The following is a 23,203-nucleotide window of genomic DNA, read 5'->3' as shown; positions in this document are numbered from 1 at the left end:
GCCCCTCGCCCTTGGTACCGATGTTGTTGCCGACATAAAAGACAGGCTATCCTCTTACATGCCTTACTTACATGATCGTGCAAGACATTACTGCCCTTTCTACTTTTAACCCACATGGTGGGCCCATAACCCACAGTTCCACAGGATCGAAACCTGACTCTCTTGTACACCCCCTGCTCCCAAGGTTATTCCTCATGCTTGGCTTCGTATGTAATTCACGTGCCACCTTTCGTGAGATCATCAATTTTGGTATCAGACACAACACTTATTCCCATTGCTCTGAACCCCTTTCACCCTCTGTTTCAGGCAACGGGCGGTTGCCTAACCGCTTGGAGCTTCTTGTTGCCCCTCCTTACCTTGCTCTCGATAACTTTCTTGAATTTCAACTCGAGAGATACTTCTACCTCATTCCCTGAATTGTACACCAAATAATTAATCCTATAAGGGTCAGTTCTCCCGAAGTTACTCTTTACTTCCCCACTTAAATCTCGGGACGAGATTTCTTGTAGTGGAGGAGATTTGTAACACCCCCAGTGTCATGCTACAGTAATCTCATGCCTGATGATGCCATGTCATCATAATGAAGTTGCTAATCCTTTGTTTCAAACCAAACACAAATTCAAATTTAAAATGCAAGTCAAATATTTATTTCTTCAAGCAGTAAAACAAAAATGTTCACATTGTCCTATAAATTCCCCTGACCATTGTTATGTTGAAACCAACCTCATTTGAGTTCTCAAAATGCCCATGGGAATTAATTTAGTGGTCCAACAGCTTTTAAATTTGCCTTTTCAATTTCTAAAATTGGTTAGCCAACTCCTTTTGACCCCAACCTTTTTGTTCCATCTCAAGATATTGTGCTAGATTCACGTGCCAAGTTTTGTGCAAAACAAAACTCATTTGGTGCTAAAAGAAAATGCAAAACAGAGGAAGAAATTGGAAAGCAGTTAAAAAAAGGAAAGTAAAAAAAAAGGGCCAGAAGCTACTGTGCAACTAGGCTCTAGTTGCACAGTGCCACGGCCCAGCCCATCTGGGGGCTTTCCCTTACCTCTGTTCACCTGAGGCGTGGTGGCCGCCGTTCGACCGCCCGCGGCCAAGGATGGCCACGCGGCGGCCATCCGCCGCTTCCCCGTCGCCTACTAGGTCGCCCCTGACCTAAACCCTAACCCTAACGCCCGCAGTTCCCCTCTCCTTCGCGCCGCTCCTTGCTCCCCCCGTCATCCCGAGCGCCTCCGTCGCCGCTCACCGTCGCAGCCGCGGCTACCGACCTCGCCTCGCCTCGCCGACCTGTCCAGCAGCTCCGCCGTCATCGACTTCCTCGTCCCCGTCCACGAGCGCAAGCCGGGGAGCACTGCAGGCAGCGGATCGAGCCGCCCTCCTTCCGCCTCTGCTCCGGCGATCCCCTTCGACTCCGGCGACGCCTGCTGCTGCTACTAACCTTCCAGGGGCTTTACGTAGCCGCCCGGTGAGCCTCGCCTCTCTCCCCTTCGTCTTCCCGCCGTTGTCGTGCCCGTAGGTGCCGTTCCCCACATGTCCGAGCTCGCCTCCACCGAGCTCGTCGCCGGCCACGTTCCGGTGACCGAACGACCGCGCAAGTGTGTCCATCATGCTCGCCCGCACGCGTAGACGTCGTACGTGCTTAGCACCGCTTGTTTTGCTCGCCGTTGCGCCGTTTACAAGCTCGCCGTGCCTCGGGTCTCCGCCGTCCATGTCACCAGCGACGACTCCGGCCATCCTTGCTCGCGTCACCACCCGTGTTGGACGCGGCGTTCTCCACTCGTTCGAACACAAGTCACGGCGCGTGTTTTGGCTTGCTGTAGCGAAAGTCCCGACGAACTCCGGCGAGAAACCGCCGCGGATGCGCTCGCCGGAGCTCCTCCGGCGCCGGCCCTGACCTGGCGTGGCGTGGGGCCCGCCCAGTGCCGCTGACAGTGGGCCCCTGCGCCTCTGTTTGACTGCGTTGACCACGGTCAACGCGGGGTACTATTCCCCAGCCACTGACATATAGGCCCCACCACCTAATTAGGTTAGTCAAACGTTTTTAAAAATAAACTTAATTAGTTAAAACCTGATCAGTCACTAACGGGTGGGCCCAGTAGTTTTACTAACTAAATTTAGATTAGTTTGAACTCTGTTTAACCCACTGTCTATGACAGGTGGGTCCCCCGTGTCAGTTTTGACCAGTCAACCGGACTGTTGACTGCTGACGTCACTCATACGTCATGCTGACGTCATATTCCTTTTCTGTTAATTAAATAATTCTAGAAATTCAAATAATCTTTGAAAATTCATATCTTTTAAACCGTAACTCGGATGAAAATGTTTTCTACATGAAAGTTGCTCAGAACGACGAGACGAATCCGGATACGCAGTCCGTTCGTCCACCACACCTCCCTAACATATCGAACTCACAACTTTCCCCCTCCGGTCCGTCTGTCCGAAAACGCAAAACATCGGGAATACTTTCCCGGCTGTTCCCCCCACTTCGCCGGTACCACCTACTGTCGCGTTAGGACACACCTAGCACTGCTCATTGTCATGTCACGCATCATCATGTTTATGTTTGCATTGTATTTACTGTTTCTTCCCCCTCTTCTCTCCGGTAGACTACGAGACCGACACTGCTGCTGCCCAGTTTGACTACGGAGTTGACGACCCCTCCTTCTTGCCAGAGCAACCAGGCAAGCCCCCCCCTTGATCACCAGATATCGCCTATTCTTCTCTATACTGCTTGCATTAGAGTAGTGTACCATGTTACTACTTTCGGTTAATCCTATTCTGATGCATAGCCTATCATTGTTGCTACAGTTGTTACCCTTACCTGCTATCCTACTGCTTAGTATAGGATGCTAGTGTTCCATCAGTGGCCCTACACTCTTGTACGTCTGCCATGCTATACTACTGGGCCGTGATCACTTCGGGAGGTGATCACGGGTATATACTATATACTTTATATACATGTCACATGTGGTGACTAAAGTCGGGTCGGCTCGTTGAGTACCCGCAAGTGATTCTGATGAGGGGGCTGAAAGGACAGCTGGCTCCACCCCGGTAGAGGTGGGCCTGGGTTCCTGACGGCCCCCGATTGTTGCCTTGAGGCGAAGCGACAGGGCAGGTTGAGACCATCTAGGAGAGAGGTGGGCCTGGCCTTGGTCGGCGTTCGCAGATACTTAACACGCTTAACGAGATCTTGGTATTTGATCTGAGTCTGGCCATTTGGTCTATACGCAGTAACCATCTACGCGGGAGTAGTTATGGGTATCCCGACGTCGTGGTATCAGCCGAAGCTCTTTTGACGTCAGCGACTGAGTGGCGCGCGCCGCATTGGACCGTAAGCTCGCGCTTGTATTAAGGGGGCTAGGTCTGCTTCCGGCCGCGTACGCAACGTGCAGGTGTGCATAGGGCGATGGGCCCAGACCCCTGCGCGCATAGGTTTAGACCGGCGTGCTGACCTCTCTGTTGAGCCTAGGTGGGGCTGCGACGTGTTGATCTTACGAGGCCGGGCATGACCCAGAAAAGTGTGTCCGGCCAAATGGGATCGAGCGTGTTGGGTTATGTGGTGCACCCCTGCAGGGAAGTTTATCTATTCGAATAGCCGTGTCCCTCGGTAAAAGGACGACCCGGAGTTGTACCTTGACCTTATGACAACTAGAACTGGATACTTGATAAAACACACCCTTCCAAGTGCCAGATATAACCCGGTGATCGCTCTCTAACAGGGCGACGAGGAGGGGATCGCCGGGTAGGATTATGCTATGCGATGCTACTTGGAGGACTTCAATCTACTCTCTTCTACATGCTGCAAGATGGAGATGTCCAGAAGCGTAGTCTTCGACAGGACTAGCTATCCCCCTTTTATTCTGGCATTCTGCAGTTCAGTCCACTGATATGGCCCTTTACACATATACCCATGCATATGTAGTGTAGCTCCTTGCTTGCGAGTACTTTGGATGAGTACTCACGGTTGCTTTTCTCCCTCTTTTCCCTTTTTCTATACCGGATTGTCGCAACCAGATGCTGGAGTCCAGGAGCTAGAGATCCCGAGGATGATGCTACATGGAGTTCGGCTTCGAGGAGTAGTTAGGAGGTCCCAGGCAGGAGGCCTTGCCTTTTCGATCGTTGCTACTTTTGTGCTAGCCTTCTTAAGGCAAACTTATTTAACTTATGTCTGTCCTCAGATATTGTTGCTTCCGCTGACTCGTCTATGATCGAGCACTTGTATTCGAGCCCTCGAGGCCCCTGGCTTGTATTATAATGCTTGTATGACTTATTTATGTTTTAGAGTTGTGTTGTGATATCTTCCCGTGAGTCCCTGATCTTGATCGTACACATTTGCGTGCATGATTAGTGTACGGTCAAATCGGGGGCGTCACAATCTCATAGTCATAGGAACATGTATAAGTCATGAAGAAAGCAATAGTAGCATACTAAACGATCAAGTGCTAAGCTAACGGAATGGGTCAAGTCAATCACATCATTCTCTAATGATGTGATCCCGTTAATCAAATGACAACGCATGTCTATGGCTAGGAAACTTAACCATCTTTGATTCAACGAGCTAGTCAAGTAGAGGCATACTAGTGACACTCTGTTTGTCTATGTATTCACACATGTACTAAGTTTCCGGTTAATACAATTCTAGCATGAATAATAAACATTTATCATGATATAAGGAAATATAAATAACAACTTTATTATTGCCTCTAGGGCATATTTCCTTCAGGTTCTTCACCTTCTGCTCTATTCACTTTGACTATTGACTAAAAAGGTTGGGCGCTTTGCTACGTCGTTGCTGCTATTGAGTTTTCATAATTTTTTCTACTCTCTCTGTCTTAAAATATAAGGTGTGTTGGTTTTTCGAAAAGTCAAACATCTTTAAGTTTGACCAAATTTATAGAGAAATATATCAATGTCTATTATAATATCAAATCTGTATCATTAGATTCATCATTAAATGAATTTTCATATTCATTTAGTTCGTATTGTGGATGTCGATGTTTTTGGATGTCAATTGATTTGAAAAACCTTTGACATGGTCAAAATCATGAACTAAATAAAAAATTAAATACCTTAATTGAATGGGGTATAGTGGGCTAAAAGAATTGAACGAGAGAGCTCCTAGCGAAAAATAAAATTGTTGATCCGGTCAAAATCGAGTGACCCAATTCTAAATTGAAGGCCTTAATTGACATCGAGGGAGCTTAGTGTATTTAAGATTCTGGTTATGACATGAATTCCTCCTTTTCTTCTATAATATTATTGGACAATGTCGATGAAAAATAAGACTGTCATTTATGAATTACGGATCTCATATCACTATTATAGAATGATACCATGTACATGTTCTCGATAGTCTTCAAATGGGCCTCAAAATCCCCATCCCCTTCCAAACCCTATCTAACCCTAAATCGTGAGCTTTATCTTCCGCCGTTATCCTAAATCCCACCCCGCCATCCACCATTCTCGTTGCCATGGTGCGTTGCAGAGTTCTTCATTGCAAAGGCCATCCACAATCGATGGTCTCATGGTGACGCATGGGTTACTATTCCATTAGCGCATCCTTGACATCCTATGTCGTGTCTGCTTTGTGCCCCATTGTGTTCCTCCCATTGTCGACACCCTCCTCCGACTATGGGTTGGATGACAAGGAGACGGAGGCACTAATCTAACGCCATCTGCTACCTCTGGCCCAAGACGTGGGAAGAGGACGATCGTGCGCTAGAGATGGAGCGGACGATGGAGCTCAAGGAGCACATCATCGTTGAGGTGCAACTCATCGCGGGAATGCGAGGACGAGGGCGTGGTTGTCCCATCTATGTCGGCGCCCAGACCCTTAAGGGGCACCTTGCCACCAAGGGCTTCATCGAAGCCGCGTGCCGTTGACATCCGAACTGCATACAAGACCAAGCAACGAGAGTGGGCAAGAGTTCTATGCCTACCTCGATGTTGACTCCTCCTCCTACGCTGACAAGGGTGCGCCGAAGGGCACCCATGATGCCAAGGCGTTGGGACCCAGCAAGGGGCCTAGCCCATCGTCATCTCCTCTCATGACAAGAAGTATATCGTCTTAGGTTAATTACGTCATGGGTATGTCTAGAGCACATCTGGATGTGCCTTAACTATTGCACGTATAAGTGACTCAATCAAACATAAAAGGGAAAAAATACATGCACAAATCTCCACGTAAAATCAGTGGCATAACGCTTAGATGTGCAATACTTAGGGCACTTCTAGATGATGCGCTCTACTAAAACCGTTAAGTCATAATTTAAACTAATTAAGTTGTAGTTTATTTTAATTAAGCATTGCTTAGTTCAATTTTTGGGTGATATATAATTATGCACCACTGATGAAATCATGTTTGAATGGCAAAGTTTGTGCAATTTTTTGTTTGGGTAGTAATAGTTAGGGGAATGATTAGGTGCTTGAAAATGTAGGTCACCAACAAAAATGGAGAAGTTCAGTTTAGGGAGCTGGCTTGAAGAGTTCAAATATGGAGAGAGGATAGGAATGTTGTGCCCTCAAGAGGCATGTGCAATATCCACCGTTAAGATCATCCACAACACCGAGAAGAGATGATGTCGATAAAGGGAAGAGGGGTGACACCGAGGGTCTAAGAATTTGGTTCACAGAACGACAAGGGGTGTCCTATGGAGCTTCACCTAGTATATTTGTAGCATTGGAAAAGTTTAAAATAAAGTCCAAAAAACCAGTAGTGACATACAACTTGCTGCCAAAGGGGATAAGTGGTACATGAGAATAGACATCAGTCGTTACTGGTCTTCGGAGGATCTATTTGAACCCGGTTTTTGTTCGTCTTCGCTCGTGTAGTTATAGGTTTGATCCTTCTAATCTATGACTCTCTCATCGGCGATGATTGTTGATATGGTGCGCCGGTCCTCTAGGGTCTTAGCACGACGACTTTCCGGCTGTCTACAACAACAACCTGCCCAGCTCCGGTTAGAGAGGGGCGATGACGGCGGCACATCTTCAGCTCGCTCCAATGCTTGTAATCGCTGCTAAGTGGTCCATGGATCTGCTCTATTTTTTTATTACATCTGGTGTTTTCGTACTGCTATGATTGATTATGAATAGATCGAGAATTTCTCTAAAAAAAGAAAAGGAATCATTTTTTCGAGAAGGAGGATGACTCCCGGCCTCTGCATGTGGGAGATGCATGCATCTATTTTATTAACTATTTCACAAAGATCTTACAAAGTAGTACATAGGTAGTTTGAAGCCATCATGTTAGCAACATCTGTCACTATTTCTATCTACTTGATAAATGGGTGCCGATAGTCTGAGTCTAATGCCAAACAGAAGAAAAGGAATGATGCAGGTGATAAAGACTGGACTCGTTGCCTTGATAAGTTGCCAGTGATCGGGAAATCGTAGTATGTCAAATTACGTAGATGCCCCAAAGATGAGTTACAAATGCAAGCTTCTCCTTTCATTTCTCCTTCTGCATCAATCTAAGAAACGTTGTAGCATGCGAGCTATGTCTAGGCTCCAGGATGACCCGAAGATGATCGATGTGCTCGTATTTTTGTAATTCTCTTCATGACAAAATATAGGCAGCTGCTACAAATCAGTCGGGTGATTTTAGACAGACTTAAACCGTCCCTAGAACAGTCCGATTCAGACTCTCCCAGCCACACGATCTGCAGGCCCAAGCCAGCACCACGCACCAGCTCACATGGCAGCACCACACAGCACGAATGGCTCCCGGTGGCGCTCCATTGCAGCGTCGACGGCGCTTCAAAGCAACCCCGGCGAAGCTTCAATGCCCTCCGTGGTGCTTCAATGCAGCTCTGGCGACGCTTCATAGCAACTCGGCGGAGCTTTCGACGACGCCACGATGCTTCATTGCAGCTCCAGCGGTCCCGGCGATGGTCCACTCCAGCAACGCACCAGGCGAGCTCCATGGCAGCACCGGCCGCCGGCGGATGCTGCGACGCAGCGTGCGATGGCGCCGGCGGATGCATCGACGCAACAACAACAGCACACGACTGCGCCGACGGATGCTTCGATGCAAAGACGCAACAGCAACAAGCGGCGGCGCTGATGGGTGCTGCGACGCACCATGCGACGGCGACGGGGGATGCGGCGATGCAACAGCGACGGCGCCGATGGGTGCTGCGACGCAGCATGCGACGGCGACGGAGGCTGCAGCGATGCAACAGCGACGGCGCCGACGGATGCTTCGATGCAACTCATAGCAACGACACCACGCGGCAGCGCCGGCGGATGCCGCGACGCGTTGCTAGCCCGATGATTCGAAACAGAGATGGGGTCATGCGTGGGTGTTGACCGTGTGATCCTCTCCTGCTTGCATCAATGGCAGCCGCCGCCATGACGGGATTGCAGCAGCAGAGGTGTCGATGCGGCGGAGTAGCATCATGCGGTCATGTGTGGGTGTTGACCGTGTGATCCTCTCCTGCTTGCATCAATGGCAGCCGCCGCCATGACGGGATTGCAGCAGCAGGGGTGTCGATGCGGCGGAGTAGCATCATGCGGTCTCTCCTGGTTCCGAGTTGTGATGGTTGGTGATGTTCGTGATGGATTTGACGGCCTCCCCTCTGCCAGTGACAAACTAGGAAGAAAGGGAAAAAGCGAGAAAGCGAGCGGAGAAGAAGGATTGCCAGGAGATAAGGTTGGACGGAGCGGTGGATGGCCTGGGACATGTGTCGCAGACAGGATTCGGTTTAAGTGAGGAATAAATCATCCGGATGAAAGGAAACGTTTTAACATATTTTTTATAGCACATAGGTTTTGGGCTGCTGGGCTCAATACCTCAGCAATTACCGCTACCATGCAAGAAGTAGTCGTGTGCAACAACAACAAAAGATAAAAAAACAAGGTCCTACCGAGACTAGGAAGAAAGGGAAAAAGCGAGAAAGCGAGCGGAGAAGAAGGATTGCCAGGAGATAAGGTTGGACGGAGCGGTGGGTGGCCTGGGACATGTGTCGCAGACAGGATTCGGTTTAAGTGAGGAATAAATCATCCGAATGAAAGGAAACGTTTTAACATATTTTTTATAGCACATAGGTTTTGGGCTGCTGGGCTCAATACCTCAGCAATTACCGCTACCATGCAAGAAGTAGTCGTGTGCAACAACAACAAAAGAAGTAGACAGGATTCGGTTTAAGTGAGGAATAAATCATCCGAATGAAAGGAAACGTTTTAACATATTTTTTATAGCACATAGGTTTTGGGCTGCTGGGCTCAATACCTCAGCAATTACCGCTACCATGCAAGAAGTAGTCGTGTGCAACAACAACAAAAGATAAAAAAACAAGGTCCTACCGAGACTTGAACTCGGGTTACTGGATTCAGAGTCCAATGTCCTAACCACTAGACCATAGGACCTTTGATGTTCACTTCTGACAAACCATATCTTTATACTGTATGTTCCTGTCCTACTCGCCCCCTCCTGCGCTGGACGGCGCGGGACTTGCGAGTTGCGAGAGGTTGGTGTCAGTCACACATGGATGTCTGCATCCGACAGGCTCAATCGACATTGCCCCCTCCCTTTTTCCCCACTGTGTTTGCCAGAAACAGAAGAGAAATACAACAACTGAACTGAACTGCCGACGAACAACCAGATTTTCTCACCGGAGCCAAATAATTTACAGACCGCCTAACTTGTTTGACTGCTGTTGCTTCGTGTTCAAGAAAAAAAAAGAGGCGATGTTGCATCCACGTGCTAGCACAGTAGCACTTGGAACGAACGAAGGAGTTTCAGGCCCCCCACCCCCAGCCCGTGCCGTTGTTCTTGGTAGGGTACGAGGCGATCCTGTAGATGTCACAGACGCCCTCGGGCCTCCCGGTGCCCCTCTTGATCCTGAAGTACCCTTGCTCGCCCCAGCCCCCGCCCCACGAGTTCTTCATGACGATGTAGTCATGGCCGTTGGATGAGCCGTATCCGACGGCCGTCAGCGCATGGTCCAGTTGGGTGCCACAGGTTCCTTCAAACACCCCCTGCAGCCAAGCCACACGCACACACAAACAGATAAGATAATTACCAGGGTAAATAACACTTGATCATTTTGTATCATCTGCTCTATTATCATGGTAGATGACACTTGATCATTTTGTTTACCCCTTTGTAGAACTGGAAGTCCCTGCTCCCCGCAGCGATGCCCACGCTGACGGGCTGGTGCGCCAGCGCCTTCAGCAGGCTCACCTCGCTGTTCTCCGGCACGTCCTCGTAGCCGCTGATGGTGACGACCTTGGAGTGGGGCTAAGAACGAGATCAAATCAAAGCAATCAATGTCCACTGTTATTAGAGTAACAAAAATGCGTTTGCAACTGAATTTCATCTGAAGAATTCGTTAGCTTGTTGTTCCCTGTGCCACAAGTGCCAACCTGCTTCTCCTTGCAGTCGCCCTCCTCCATGAGGTAGGGGTAGTCGGCGTCGGTGTGGATCCCCTGGTTCCCCACAATGTAGGCGTAGGCGAAGTCCATGAGTCCCCCTCCACAGCCGTGGTCCAAGGTGCTGTCGCAGTCCATCAGCTCCTGCTCCGACAGCGACTCCAGCCTGCCCGTCACCATCTGGTTTATCCCTTCCACCGCCGCCACCGTCGAGAAGGCCCAGCAGCTTCCTGCAACACAATTTCAGAATCCAGATAGATGGCGCGCAATGTGCTAACCGAAATCCTGAGATGAATCATGGTTCATGGATGTGCAATGCAATGTTCAGACTTCAGAGTTCAGAGATTGTCTGCTTACCGCATCTCCCCTGGTTCTTGACCGGCGTCACGGCCCCCTTCTTCCGCCAGTCCACCTCCCAGGGCAGGTCCACGGCGGCCTCGTACCTGAATGCCGTCGTCGGAGCGCGCGGCCGCCCGCCGGCGCCGGCCAAGCCGGTGCTCAGCCCAAGGTAGCCGGCCTTGAACTCCTCGTGGGCGACGTCGGCGAACTGGTTCAGGCCCAGCCAGTAGCTCCCGTTCCTCCTGTTGGTCTCCACGATGTGCTTCAGGTTCTGCCGGAACACCTCGTACCGCCGCACCTTCTCCTTCGGGGTCACGTAGACCTTGCTGTGCTTCACCGACCACGAGCTGAAGAGCTCGAGGATCCTGCTCGGCAGCGCGACGTCCTCCTGCGAGTAGCCGACGACCGCGGGGTCATGGTGGTAGGTGGCGCTAGAAGAAGAGCAACAACACGCTGCAAAAACTATCAACAAGAAGAGCACTATTGAGAGCTCTGAATCCATGGCGACGGATTAATCAGCGCTGCTTCTTGTCATGGGACTGCCGGAAACAAATGGACACCTTTTATATATACCGATCGATCGCTACCTAGCCATGCATGTTTCTTGCAAGCAAGCGATTCATCCCACCTCACCTGATATGACCCTTGTTGCTGAAGATTTATGAGGAGGAAGATGCGGTTTTAGCCTTGCAGGTATGCTCTTGCTCATGTTGAAATCTTTGGTTTAGGTAGCAGCGCATGCATTAGAATAGTGAGTAACCGATGCTTGCAGCCTTGCACACCGACCGACTGGAGGTAACTTGTTCGGCTAGACGAAGCAGCTAGCTGCAGAATTGGTTATTTACAAGGATGGACAAGTATCTTTTGCTCATCTGCTTAAGTCTTCACCAAACAGATGTACCTCATGCCATTTTATAATGTGATGGTATCAAACTACTTGCAATGATTTTTCCTTTTCCTGTTGAAGTTTGGTGCACATATCCATTGGTTGTAGAATAGGAAAATATCAGATGAAATTGAACCTAAATGTGCCCATTCTTGACAAAAGGGGCACCAGTTTTTCATTTTATCTCGGATCACTTATCATTAAGGGTACTAGGGCAATTACTCCGTATTTGAGATTTTATTTAAACTTGTACTTGAATGTCTTATATTATGGGACGTCCCATAATATAAGACATTCAATGTATGGAGATATAATAATGTCTTATATTATGAGATGGAGGGAGTACAACCTATTTGCCTGAATTTCACCTTTTTGACAGGATAACTAAGTTCAAACTATATTTTAGAAGATAGGTCCAAATTCCTGGATGTACCATGTGACGTTATGTAAAGTGTGTATATGCAGACCCAGTTTTTCAGGCTACATTTTTGTGCCTTCAGAAATATGCAGTTTGACATTCACATGTCAGCATATGTTATTCCCCTGCACTGTCGACTGTCACAGTAAAAAAATGCAGCTGCAAACTAATAATGCAAGTTAATTGACATCTGTGCGCTCCAGTGGTGCACTCCAGCTAAGTTCAATGTGTCCACTACGCAAGCTTGCCTTCTGTTTAGAAGTACCAATCCTGAAGACCATTGTGTGTTACTACTGCTAGTTGGTCGCACGTTCCAGTGTACATGCCACACCACATTTCACCATGCTGCAAGACTGGAGCTTGGACCGGACAGGCAAGGGTTAAATAATTCATCTATAATAATCATAATATTTGCTTCGATTCCTTGGAAACATTGCTCTCACTCCCCGCATCACGATTAACTGTAACACCCGAAGGGTTTATCTTTCAAAGAGCAGAAAAAGGAAGCAAATAATAAGTTAACAGGTTTCGACTGATGTATCCTATCAGGCCAATATGATGAAAATTCAGTAAGCAGGAGGCCGAAACCTGACCTAAAATTTCAATCAAATGCAAACGCTCAGGTTTTTCAGACTTCGTACATGTCATGTCAGGAAATTAAAACACTAGACTGGTCTAGAGCATTAGAAGCGAATACAGAGAACCGCACGGATGAATATCCAATGCCTTGTTTTATTATCAAACCATGGGCTGCTTATGAAAGCTTAAGACTCGACACAATTAGAGAACTCGAACTCGCTCCACATTATTTGTTTTGCTGGAGCTGGAAATGTAAGCTCTATATTCAGGAGCAGCCCATTTCACGGTCCATGTTCATATCTGAAGGGCATCAGCAATCGAGCTAGCAAGGCTCAACACCTCAAATGGAGGTTGTTGGCTGATGGCTTTCACTGTCTGAGGGCACGAATCCGTGATCCAGAAGTAAGCAAACTGGTCACCTGGCCCGGCTGCAAAAAAATTAAAACAATGAGCAAATCAAAGTTGAATAGCTGAAAAACAGGGGAAAGGGAGAACCACCAATTACCAGAATTAGCAGTCATGAAGCGTTCATATGACTGATTGGGGAACACAGCATGAGTTACATAGGCGCTGACTTTTGTAGCACCATGAGCAGCCAGAACTTTCTGCAGAACAGAGTTGAACAATACATAAATACTCATGATAAAAAAGGGGGGCGAAATAGTATATGCAGCTAAAAGTCCACAGACTGCATCATACTTAATTGACACTTGAAATATGTTACTTCTATTTCGCTGTACAATGACATGAAGTAAATATGTCACACCAAATTGACCCACAGCGTGAAAATTCACATGCCATTGACTCTTGCTATAACCAGGTTTGCCGAAGGAATGGAATTGAACTTATTAACTTTACATGACTTAGCCTGCTGGTAATACTGTCGAATGTGGATTCAGGTAAAATTTGCATTGTACAGGCCATTTTTACCATTGTACAGAGAATACGTATTTTGGTCGGACAACTAGAAATGATGCCACAAGACTACCCATCAGCAATTGCAACAGAATGACAGATAGTTACCTGGCACTCTCTAAGAGTTCCACCAGATTGCACTAGATCATCGACAATAACGACATGTCGCCCTTCAGGGTTCCCTTCTTTAATCCGGACTATCCTCTTGTCGCCTTCACGGACCTTCGCACAGACAACCTACATAGTCAAACAGCTCCATCATCAAAAGGCCTGAAAGCTTAATGCCGGGTAATCAATCCCTCTGTGTATCACAAACAGAAAGGAACAGGAATACTGACCACTGGGAAGTTGGCCAACGACTTGTGGAAGCGCTTCCACGCCCCATCATCTGGGAAGGCAATGGTGACCTGCAGCACACGAACGAGGAGTCAGACAAGCAGCAACAAGAAGAAGGATTCACAGCACAGTTGGAAATTAGCAGGAAATGGCTGGGGTTGCACATTGTCGGCGTCGGGGAGCTGGCTGAGGCGCTGCAGCAGGAGCGGTATCCCGGTCTCGAAGCAGGGCAGGACGTCGTCCCCGAAGTAGAACCTCTCCTGGAGCGCGTGGATGTCGTAGATGACGACGCTGGTGGGCCCGCCGCGCGACTTGGGGATCATGGAGAGGATGCGCGCGAGCGTGAAGGCGGTGGCGACGTCGCCCTCCTCCTCGACGCGCTCGAAGGTACCGGTGGGGAAGAAGGGCAGCACGAGCGTGAAGGAGGCGATGAAGAGCTTGGGCAGCGCGAAGATGACGGAGATCTGCTCGAAGATGATCGCCGGCGAGCTGAAGGAGGCGAGGAAGGCGACGTGCTGCCCCCGGATGTCGTGCGCGTTGTTGATGAAGAGGTTCGGGAACCCGTCGGGGAAGTTCCTGGCGGCGCCATGGAGTCGGGAGGGGTTAGACGAGAGAGGTTGAACAGAATCGAGGAGGAGGGAGGGGGGGGGGGGGGGGGGGGGGGGGCGTGGTGTACCTCCAGTTGATAGACTGGAGCTGGATGGCGTCGGAGGCGGCGGCGACCTTGAGGGCGAGCTCCTCGCACTCGGCGCAGTAGAAGAGGTTAATCTGCTTCTTCACCTTGTGCCTCGGGACGGCGACGGCGGCGGCAGCGGCAGCGACCTCCATCTCGTCCCGGGGAGCGGCGGCGGCGGCGGCGGGGGGTGCGGGGACAGGGGAGCGGCGCGTGGGAAGAGGCTCTGACGGCGACGGGGTAGGTGGTATCGAGACGCGCGCAGCCAAGCAGGTCGTCCGGGACCGGGAGTATCGATTCGATTCTCCTTTCGGCCTCCCAATTATTGCCGCCCGGCTAAACCCTAGACCCCCAGCCGCGGCACCAGTCCAATACGAGTTTGTCGCCGTGGCACTTGCCAGCATGGGATTGGTTGGGTTTAAGGCGAGGCGAGCGAATCAGGGAAAGAAGACGGGGAATGAGATTTCCATGGACGGAATCGCCTGGATTTTTATGGGCAGGAAAGATTGTTTGGTCTGGGGCGGCATGGTTCCGAGCCGGCGTGGAGCGCGCCGCCGCCCGGACGGCGACCGTCGTGAACCACGCAGCCACCCCGCTGCGACGTCCCTTTCTCGCCCAGACCACCGAGCTCTTTTCAGGTGGTGATTACTAGTAGCACTAGGTTTACTGAAAACCGGCACAGATTCCACGCTTTTTTCTGTATTGATCAATCAAAATCTTGCATCCCAACTGGGGTAAAAAGGCAGTAAAAATTACTGGAAATGGCGCCATTTCACCATTACAAATGGGGACAAAATATAGGGAGTAAGAAGCCTTTTGTGCGCTGAAAGAAAAACTGGAGAATGAAAAACACTGGATATGAAAGCTTAGCTTGTAGCAGCAGAGATGTCAGTATGGTTGAACACAAGTTTTACAGAAACAATGAACCTGAAGATAACAAAAAACTTCTGCTACTGAGAGATATGGGGATCACTTATTCCCCACTTGCCTGGTGGGGCCTAATTTACATACAGCACCAACGCGCCATGTCTACTGTGTGCAACTATCCTTGAGCCAAAAAACAATGGAGTATAATCACAAGTTACAGGCATATGTGGTCTATCCAAAAGGTCTACAGAAACCAATATTCAAAACAAGGCCAAAACTTCGGCGTCGTGCGAATCACCACTCTGATAACAGCATTTTCGCTTCAAGCCTGTTCAGCAAGGAGGTGAGACTGAATCACCGACGGGCTTCTCTTTCCAGCGGCGTTCCTCTGCTTGCACAGCCAAGGGGGCATAAGGAGTGGATTGCCGAGTTTGCGAGAATCTAGCTCACACATTCATCAGACATGGGGTGGCTCTTTTCCAGGTTGAATTTGGGCTCGCTGGGATAGACAAAGACGGATGTGGCCGAGGTTGGAGGAGTCAATGCAGCAGAGTACCTCACCGAAGCTACTGTTATCCTCGGCAGCTGCTGGGAACCGGAACCAAGCGGCACGAGCTTGTGACTAAGGGTATGCTCGGTTTTCGGCAGAATGAATGCAGCATGATTGTGAGCCCCAGAGAAAACAAAGTTCTGGGAATCAACAAGAGAGTACTTGATTTCCTGAAGCAAGGATGTTGAGTTGTGGATCTTCACATAGAAAGTGAACGGGGTCCCGAGGATAGCGTAGGGAGGGCACTCGATGCTCATGACAAGCGGCGGCTCCTCAATATGAACCTCAGGTAATCTTTGCTTCATTGTAACACGGCTATCTTGATTCTCTCCAAGGACTAAATCTCTTGACCAGTTCAGGCAAAGTTCACCTAAATAAAAGTCCGGATTGCTGGCCCTTGGATTGACTGAAAATATTGCTTTGTATTCTGCGCTAGGAGCAACAACCGCGTATTCATCAGATAGTCCGCTGATTTGTTCAACTGAGCACAGCTGCTTCCCATCACCATCAGATTCAATGGCTATCGAGTGCAAACGCAAAGGGACCTCGGTGCAATTTCTAGCACTCACAATAAGCATATTGGACTCGTTCATAGCAAGTGAATCTTTTTTATCATCGCCGCTTGAGGATCTGATCCTAGATAGCAACAAGGGTTCTCGCCTAAATGGTCTCAAAAACTGGTGACCAACTATCATGGGTATCTTTCCTTCAACTTGCAAGCTTCTGTGCACGTTAAGTCTGTGTAGTGATGCATCTCCACTGGAGTCTAGAGAATAGCCAAGTGAAACGTAGAGCATGAGTGACTTTGCTCCATGCCATTTAATTTCCAATTTGCAGGACCAGGAATCACCCGCAACTAACGTGGGAACTGATACGACCCCAAATGAATATTGGATCTTTTTAATGTTATCGACTTCTTCCTTCGACACTTCATCCCCAGTTGCAGTTGAAACACCAAGAAGTTCAACGTGATGGCTTTCAGATTCGTCTGCTTCCCCTGGACTCATCAGAAGACCACCGCCTTTGGCATCGACGAGATTAATTTTCAGCTCACCAGAATGAACTGCGTGCCCTTTTGATAATATGGTTACTGGGACAACAAACAACTCTCCAACCAGCGCAGGGCCAGTAGAATCTAAGACAAGGTCAACTTGAGTGTCTGGCTCTTCGACTTGAATCAGTTTCTGCCCGGAAAAGGCAAGTGCAGCATCCTTTGTAGGCAATGTCTCCACTTGATCCTCAAATTTCCACAGCGGGAAGTCTTCCATTGAAGCAGGACTTTCAGCCTGGCAGCAAACCACAAGGTGCTTATTTATTATTGCCTTCACCGATAAACATTCCAACTTTCCACTTTGTCCTGCAGAAAGTACTCATAGTATTACTTCGATTTTACAACTCGTGGTAGGAAAAAAGAATATCAGCACCAACAGATGGAGAAGAAAGCTTGATATTCCCACATCAAGAAGCAAATAGGCAGGCCATAAATTATGAAAAATGAACAGGTCAAAATATAAATAAGCTACAGCTACAGTTTCAACTTTCGGATATGGCAGAAAATTGGCTGTGCTCTTTGTATCACCTAATCACGAAAAGCCCTTTTTTCTGTCACAACAAGCCAACTAGCCCACACAATTGCATGGTTAATAAATTCCAAGTTAATGGTTAGAGTTTGTTTCCTCAACAATTTTCAATTTTTTCTGACTAATATTTACTGTTCTAGTTGTTTATTTACCAAGTTATGTGAATGTATGCATTGTACATCCTCAGTCACACCCGATGGAACTTGCAACTGCCACACACCTTTATTTCCCCCTATCCTCACATGCTTCTCTCTCCTTATCTCTTCCAATCCCCACGATACAACTGCACCACCGCACCTCTCCTCCGCTCTGCTCTCCACCCGGCTGCGTGCTGCCACAAGAGGCCATGCTGTCGGTGCCGAAGCTGTGGCGTCGCAGACTGAGGCAGAGGAGGCGCTGCCGCGATGATGGTAAAGGCTGGAACGAGATAGGAGGCGGCAGTGCTGGCGGAGGCGAGGGCGAAGCTTAGTGGTGGGAGGGGGAACGCCAGCGCCAGGCTACATACAGGGATGGCCTGGGCAGCGGCAGACTGGCGGTTGGTACATGTGTGTGTGTGTGTGGGGGGGGGGGGGGGCAGCGCCGCTGGCCACAAACGGCAGGGGACAACTGCATGGGCAACGGGCTGGCCGGGCCGGCGGCTCAACGAGGAAAAACTGTGATGGAGGTGGTTCCTCGACGACGAGGCAGGAGGATCCGGCAGTGGAAGAACAGCTGGAGATGGAGAAGACGATAGCTCAGCTGTCAGACTTGACAATGTAGGGTGCTTGACCGCGAATTAGTCGTCCCTTAACCAATGTGTGCTCTGGAGCATGGAGTCTTTCAAAGGAATATCACAGCTATTATAATTGGACTGTACCATATACAAATGGATTAGATTATTTCTCCAATTCAACATGAGATGTTCCCCCTTCTATCATAATTAATGGGACAACTTCTAGGTTTTCTTCTCCAATTCATGTGGTGCATCGGTGCATCCAATCTCGCCATCTGTGTTTGTATATTATATATAGGATAGTACTCTGGTCTCTGGCAATTAACATCAAATGCTGCCTAGCATGGATGAAAATTTAATGAAACAAATAGCGCATAACTGCTAAGAGAGTACCTGATTTAACTTCATGCGTCAACCGCATCCATTTATTGCTGAACAATGTAAGAGAAGTAGAATGGACAACTTGGCCATGAACATCTGAATTCAACGTAGAAGAATCTTCCTGTGCACTAACCATGACAAAGTTACAGTCAGATTGGTTGAACCGAACCTCCAATTGATCAATTGCAACTGGAGAAGGAAGATGAGACAACAATGACACGCTGACAAGCAGAGGTGAGCCAGGTTTTACAGATTGGTCATGAAAAGCAACAGATGCAACAAGCACTATTCTTAGAGGACTTATTTGATCAATAACTAGTTGAGTAGATTCTTCCGTCAATTGAAGATTAAATTCATCATCCATAACTTGGGATGTATGTTTTCCTTCAAGAATATTGACAACTTCTTGCTGTATTTCCTCTCTCCTGGAAATGGTAGGCCAACCTGCTGGTCCATTACTTTTATTTTCAGAGTTGCCCTGTACACTGCCAGAGAATAACGGTAATGCAGCCATCTCTAGTGAATAGCTGATAAAATTCACCAGAGAATTAAGTTTCCTTGAGCATTCTCTCAAGTAACCCAGGTTTTCCCAAAGCAAAGTAGTCCAGCCCTCCTGACGGTATAGACCAGCGACGCCATCAAAAAGTTTTTTTGCGTTACCAAATTCCCCAGCTGCATAATATTCTATAGCCATTCCAGCACTACAGGAAGAAGCCATTCTCGTAGCCCCTAGACTCAGAAATGATTCATAAGCTTTTCTAAACAATGCAATTATCTCGTACGAATCTTGAAACCTTTCAGCTTCTGACAAAGCATAACTGGTATATTCTGCATCAGAAAGGCTGCAATCACAGTGTGAGGTATAAGTATTAATCTTAAAGTTGTATTATCAATTAAAAACAGGCATCAAGAAAACTTACGGAAGCACAGAAATGGTATCTCCTTCCTCAAACAGGCGGACATACTGGCCAACATATACAGAAGACATTACTGAGTCAGGTATTTCGCTATCACCGGTAAGATTTGCCCTTGACGAAGGGCACTCTAAAGCACACCTCTTCTCTCGGAGGTAATTTGCCGCTAACTGCCAGAAGGAAATGTATGATAGATTAAGTGTGATCCAGTAAAAGAAATGTGGCTCTCAATTGCAGTGCTGTGTACAGAAGATTTAGACTGAACCTGGTAGTAGTAAGCTGGCTGAAATTCCCACTCAGTCAATGCATTGTCAGCAGTACCAAACCGAGGGGATATTGTATCTGGAACAGTTGTTGATGTTGTCTCTATTAGCTCACCAAAGACAAGGAACTGCCTGCTAAACCATTCCCAATGAAGAAAAGCAACTTCTGGTGATCCAACAACACGCTCAAAGCTTCGGATATGTTTACGGAACCATGTGATTGCTTCTACGACCTTCCCAGCATGAAGTAGCAATGTTGATATCTTAAAGTGAAATTGATCGGCGACTGCTTTTATCTCAACTAGGCGTTGGGTTGGAGGCAACCTTGTTGAAGTCCCAATCATCTAAATATGAGCGCATTGCCAATGGAAAGTGTCAAAATTAATAGAAACTTTATAAGCAATGGTGGCAGATCAATCAAACTGTAACAAATTTAGAAGGCAATGTATAAACATAAATGGGGAGGGTGGAACAAAGTGTTGTTTGGACTACTTTTCGTGAATGCAGAATGCTATATAAGGATATCAGATGCTTGCACAGCTTTCTTTTTAGTATGAAGTGATCAAGAATAGCATTTACACTTCCCTAAAAAAAAGAGAATAACATTTACACAATGGTGCTTGTCTTAATTCCTTTCCTTAATTACTTCTAAAATAATTTGGCATGCCAGCCATTGATTTACTTAATTATGACTGTTGACAAGGCTATATCAGTTAAGGCATAGGACTGTCGGTCACACCTCACGCAAAACACGAACTCCTTCCTCGTAGAACTTCAATGCTTCTGGCCAATCCCGTCTAAACTCCGCATAAACAGCAACCTGGTGTAAGAAATAAGAAACATCAGAATAATGCAAAAAAAAGGTAGAAAATTCATTCACATGTTCCTGTGAACAATCAAGTGGGTATAAGTGGAAGGCTTTCTTTACAGTACTTCTACAATCATAATCTAAGAACCAGACTGGTGATCAAGAGTGGCGGTTCAGGTTTTCGCCAGGGTCAGACCGCCAGTTCACCAGTTCGATTGTCGGTTCGATAGGTAAAAAAACAATTTGTACGTACTAATATAATAGGGGAGGAACGTTAAATAATGTAACTTCTTTCAATTTGACACCTAGCTAGCCTGTCTTGGTTGGTTACTGGGCTGAGATAGTACTTCGGCTTCGCTTTTGAGGGCACCTGCGTTCGAATCCCATGCGACGCAATAAATTTTTAGCACTCACGCCCATCAACCGGTCCAACTGCCTGGTTTTATTCCCCGGTTTATAGAAAAACCGTCTGGTTCAGCCGATTTTCTGCGGTTTGATTGCGGGACGGTCCATGAAGCTCAAAAAACCGCCAGGGCTGCCGGTTCCAGGTTTTTTCGGTCGGACCGGTCTGGTCCGGTTTTTAAAACTATGCCTACAATGGTACTTAGGAACACTTATTAATAGCACTAGAATGGATGAGACAGGGATCCTTACCTTGAAGCAGTAGCGGACACTCAGCTCCACAGAAGAGAAGTTCCTCTTCTCAATGCGGGCTTTTATCCTTCGCCCTTCCTCCTTATAGTATGTGGAACACAGCTCCGCAAAAATAGTCCTCAATCTGTCAACAAGGTTGGAACAGCAGATGAATTATGAGATGTACATTCAAGGAAATTATCATAAAGAAGAACTGGTGCAAGCTTTTCACTCTCAACTTGAGGAGAAATAACATGTCTGAGAAACTAACTTGAGGAGAGATGCGTTCCGTTCTGCTTCATCACTCTCAACCAACACAATTAGGTGCTTAGAATCAATCTCCGCACGTTTTCTCAGGGCAACCATAACTTCCTCACCCAGCTCATCTGCAGGATATAATTGTGTGTTTGCTTAAAATCGTTTTCCTAATTGCCATGTCACTGATGGGAGGTTTGACCCACAAATATCAAGCGATTATAGGATCCTCTTTGTGAGTAGGCACATGTCCTCCATTATCATGGTATATAGGGCACAAGCCCTGCAGTGTTCTGACTAATGGTCGATAGATAAAAGAGACCACTAGGGGTGGACAAGACATTACTTACCACCAGCTTGAGTCTGTACAAGGATCACCACCAATTTACTATGTCTTCCCTGGATTATAGACCTGCGCAAAGAAAAGTAAATCATTTGACATTTGTAATTTCAAGATGGACTACACTTGCTACTGTTCCAAAGGGTCCAACAAGTTCCTAATCCCCACAGATGAAAAGATTGCTCATTCGCATTGTAACATTGATAATTATAAATGTGATACTGCGGGTGTGGATTTGGGATCAATGCTAAAGGATGAAGGGGAGGTACTTGAGGTTCTCGAGATCGGAGCAGGCCTGGAGCCACTGGGCGGGGTCGCCGGTGACCTGATCGGCCCGGAACATGGCGGCGACGGCGGCGGGCACCCGCGTCCGGTGCTTGAGGAGCCAGTCCTTCTTGAGGATCCCCGTGGCGGCCTGCGGCGGCGCGAGCGGGTCGCGGCTCTTGGCGGTGCGGGAGAGGATGTTGGCCTTGGCGAAGTCCGGGAGGGCCAGCGTGCTCATGGGCGGCTGCTGGGAGCTGAGCGCCGCCGAGATCGTGGCGTGCATCTCCGGGCACCCCACGATGGACACCAGCGACACCGGCGGCGTCCGCAGCTCCTCCGGGTAGTCCTCCATGGCCGCCCCACCCCGCGGTCGCCGCGAGGCTGCCGGGCGAAAGGTCTCCGATCCCGGAGCCGCGCGCGGCGGTGGTCGTCGAGGTAGGCGGGCGCGAGCTCGGATCTGTGATGGCTGGCTGTTCCGTGCGTTCGGAGGGACGGGGACGAGGGGGACGCGGAAGTAACAGTGAAACAAACGGGTGCTGGTCTGGCTTGGCTAGGTGTAATAGCGAGCATAGTTCGAGTGCTTCTTTGTAAAGTTTTTGGGGATTTCGTGCGGTTTCTGGGCACGGTCTCGTTTGTCCTTCACGGCAGAATTGATAAAATTGACCTTAAAGCGAAAGTATTTCACAAACTAAACTGTTTTTGAAAATATTTCACACCGCTGATCCTTTTCTGCAGCTTCCGATAATAAGGCGCTGCACTCTACTGTGCAACTCCTTACAGCTAGGCACTGCACAGTGTGGCGCTTGTGTGTTAGGCGCTGCATATTAGGGGTCAGTTGGGTGAGATGTTTTTAAACATAGTTTAGTTTGTGAAATAGTTTCTCCCTGAGGTCAAATTTATGTCTTTTGCCGTCCTTCACATTCGACCCTTTCATCTCTAACATCATCCCATAGCATCTATTTCGATGGTGAGCGAATGTGGTGGGTTTCCAGACAATGTGTGCGTTGAACTCGCCCCCCCCCCCCTCTTGTTCCCTGTGGTGTTCGAGAACAATTTGTATTTTCATTGTTTTGCAGTCGAGAGAAGATTGACCCAGTTCAAAAAAATCATCTCCCC

General features: G+C 48.2%; 2 protein-coding genes, 1 non-coding gene and 1 pseudogene across 3 annotated transcripts; all 4 read right to left on the bottom strand.

Annotated features, from left to right (window-relative positions):
* Positions 1 to 9,169: 9,169 nt before the first annotated feature.
* LOC123145282 (cysteine protease XCP1) lies at positions 9,170 to 11,821 on the bottom strand. The gene is made up of 4 exons (XM_044564655.1): positions 10,732 to 11,821; positions 10,369 to 10,604; positions 10,103 to 10,243; positions 9,170 to 9,981 (listed from the first exon to the last, which is right to left on the bottom strand). Exons 1-4 carry the CDS (start codon positions 11,213 to 11,215, stop codon positions 9,742 to 9,744), a joined length of 1,101 nt encoding a protein of 366 aa, XP_044420590.1. The 5' UTR covers positions 11,216 to 11,821; the 3' UTR covers positions 9,170 to 9,741.
* Positions 9,298 to 9,369, bottom strand: TRNAQ-CUG (transfer RNA glutamine (anticodon CUG)). Its single transcript has one exon. It is a non-coding gene; the product is annotated as a tRNA-Gln (tRNA).
* A 766-nt stretch (positions 11,822 to 12,587) lies between the features above and the next one.
* LOC123145281 (ribose-phosphate pyrophosphokinase 4) lies at positions 12,588 to 14,939 on the bottom strand. Its single transcript, XM_044564654.1, has 6 exons — positions 14,524 to 14,939; positions 14,012 to 14,423; positions 13,850 to 13,918; positions 13,620 to 13,748; positions 13,102 to 13,201; positions 12,588 to 13,024 (listed from the first exon to the last, which is right to left on the bottom strand). Exons 1-6 carry the CDS (start codon positions 14,922 to 14,924, stop codon positions 12,891 to 12,893), a joined length of 1,245 nt encoding a protein of 414 aa, XP_044420589.1. The 5' UTR covers positions 14,925 to 14,939; the 3' UTR covers positions 12,588 to 12,890.
* Positions 14,940 to 16,933: 1,994 nt separating this feature from the next.
* LOC123145280 (trafficking protein particle complex subunit 11-like) lies at positions 16,934 to 22,633 on the bottom strand (annotated as a pseudogene).
* Positions 22,634 to 23,203: the final 570 nt, after the last annotated feature.

The sequence above is a fragment of the Triticum aestivum genome, chromosome 6D, assembly GCF_018294505.1.
Source record: "Triticum aestivum cultivar Chinese Spring chromosome 6D, IWGSC CS RefSeq v2.1, whole genome shotgun sequence".
Lineage (NCBI taxonomy): Eukaryota > Viridiplantae > Streptophyta > Magnoliopsida > Poales > Poaceae > Triticum > Triticum aestivum.
This window is presented reverse-complemented; position numbering and strand designations above follow the sequence as displayed.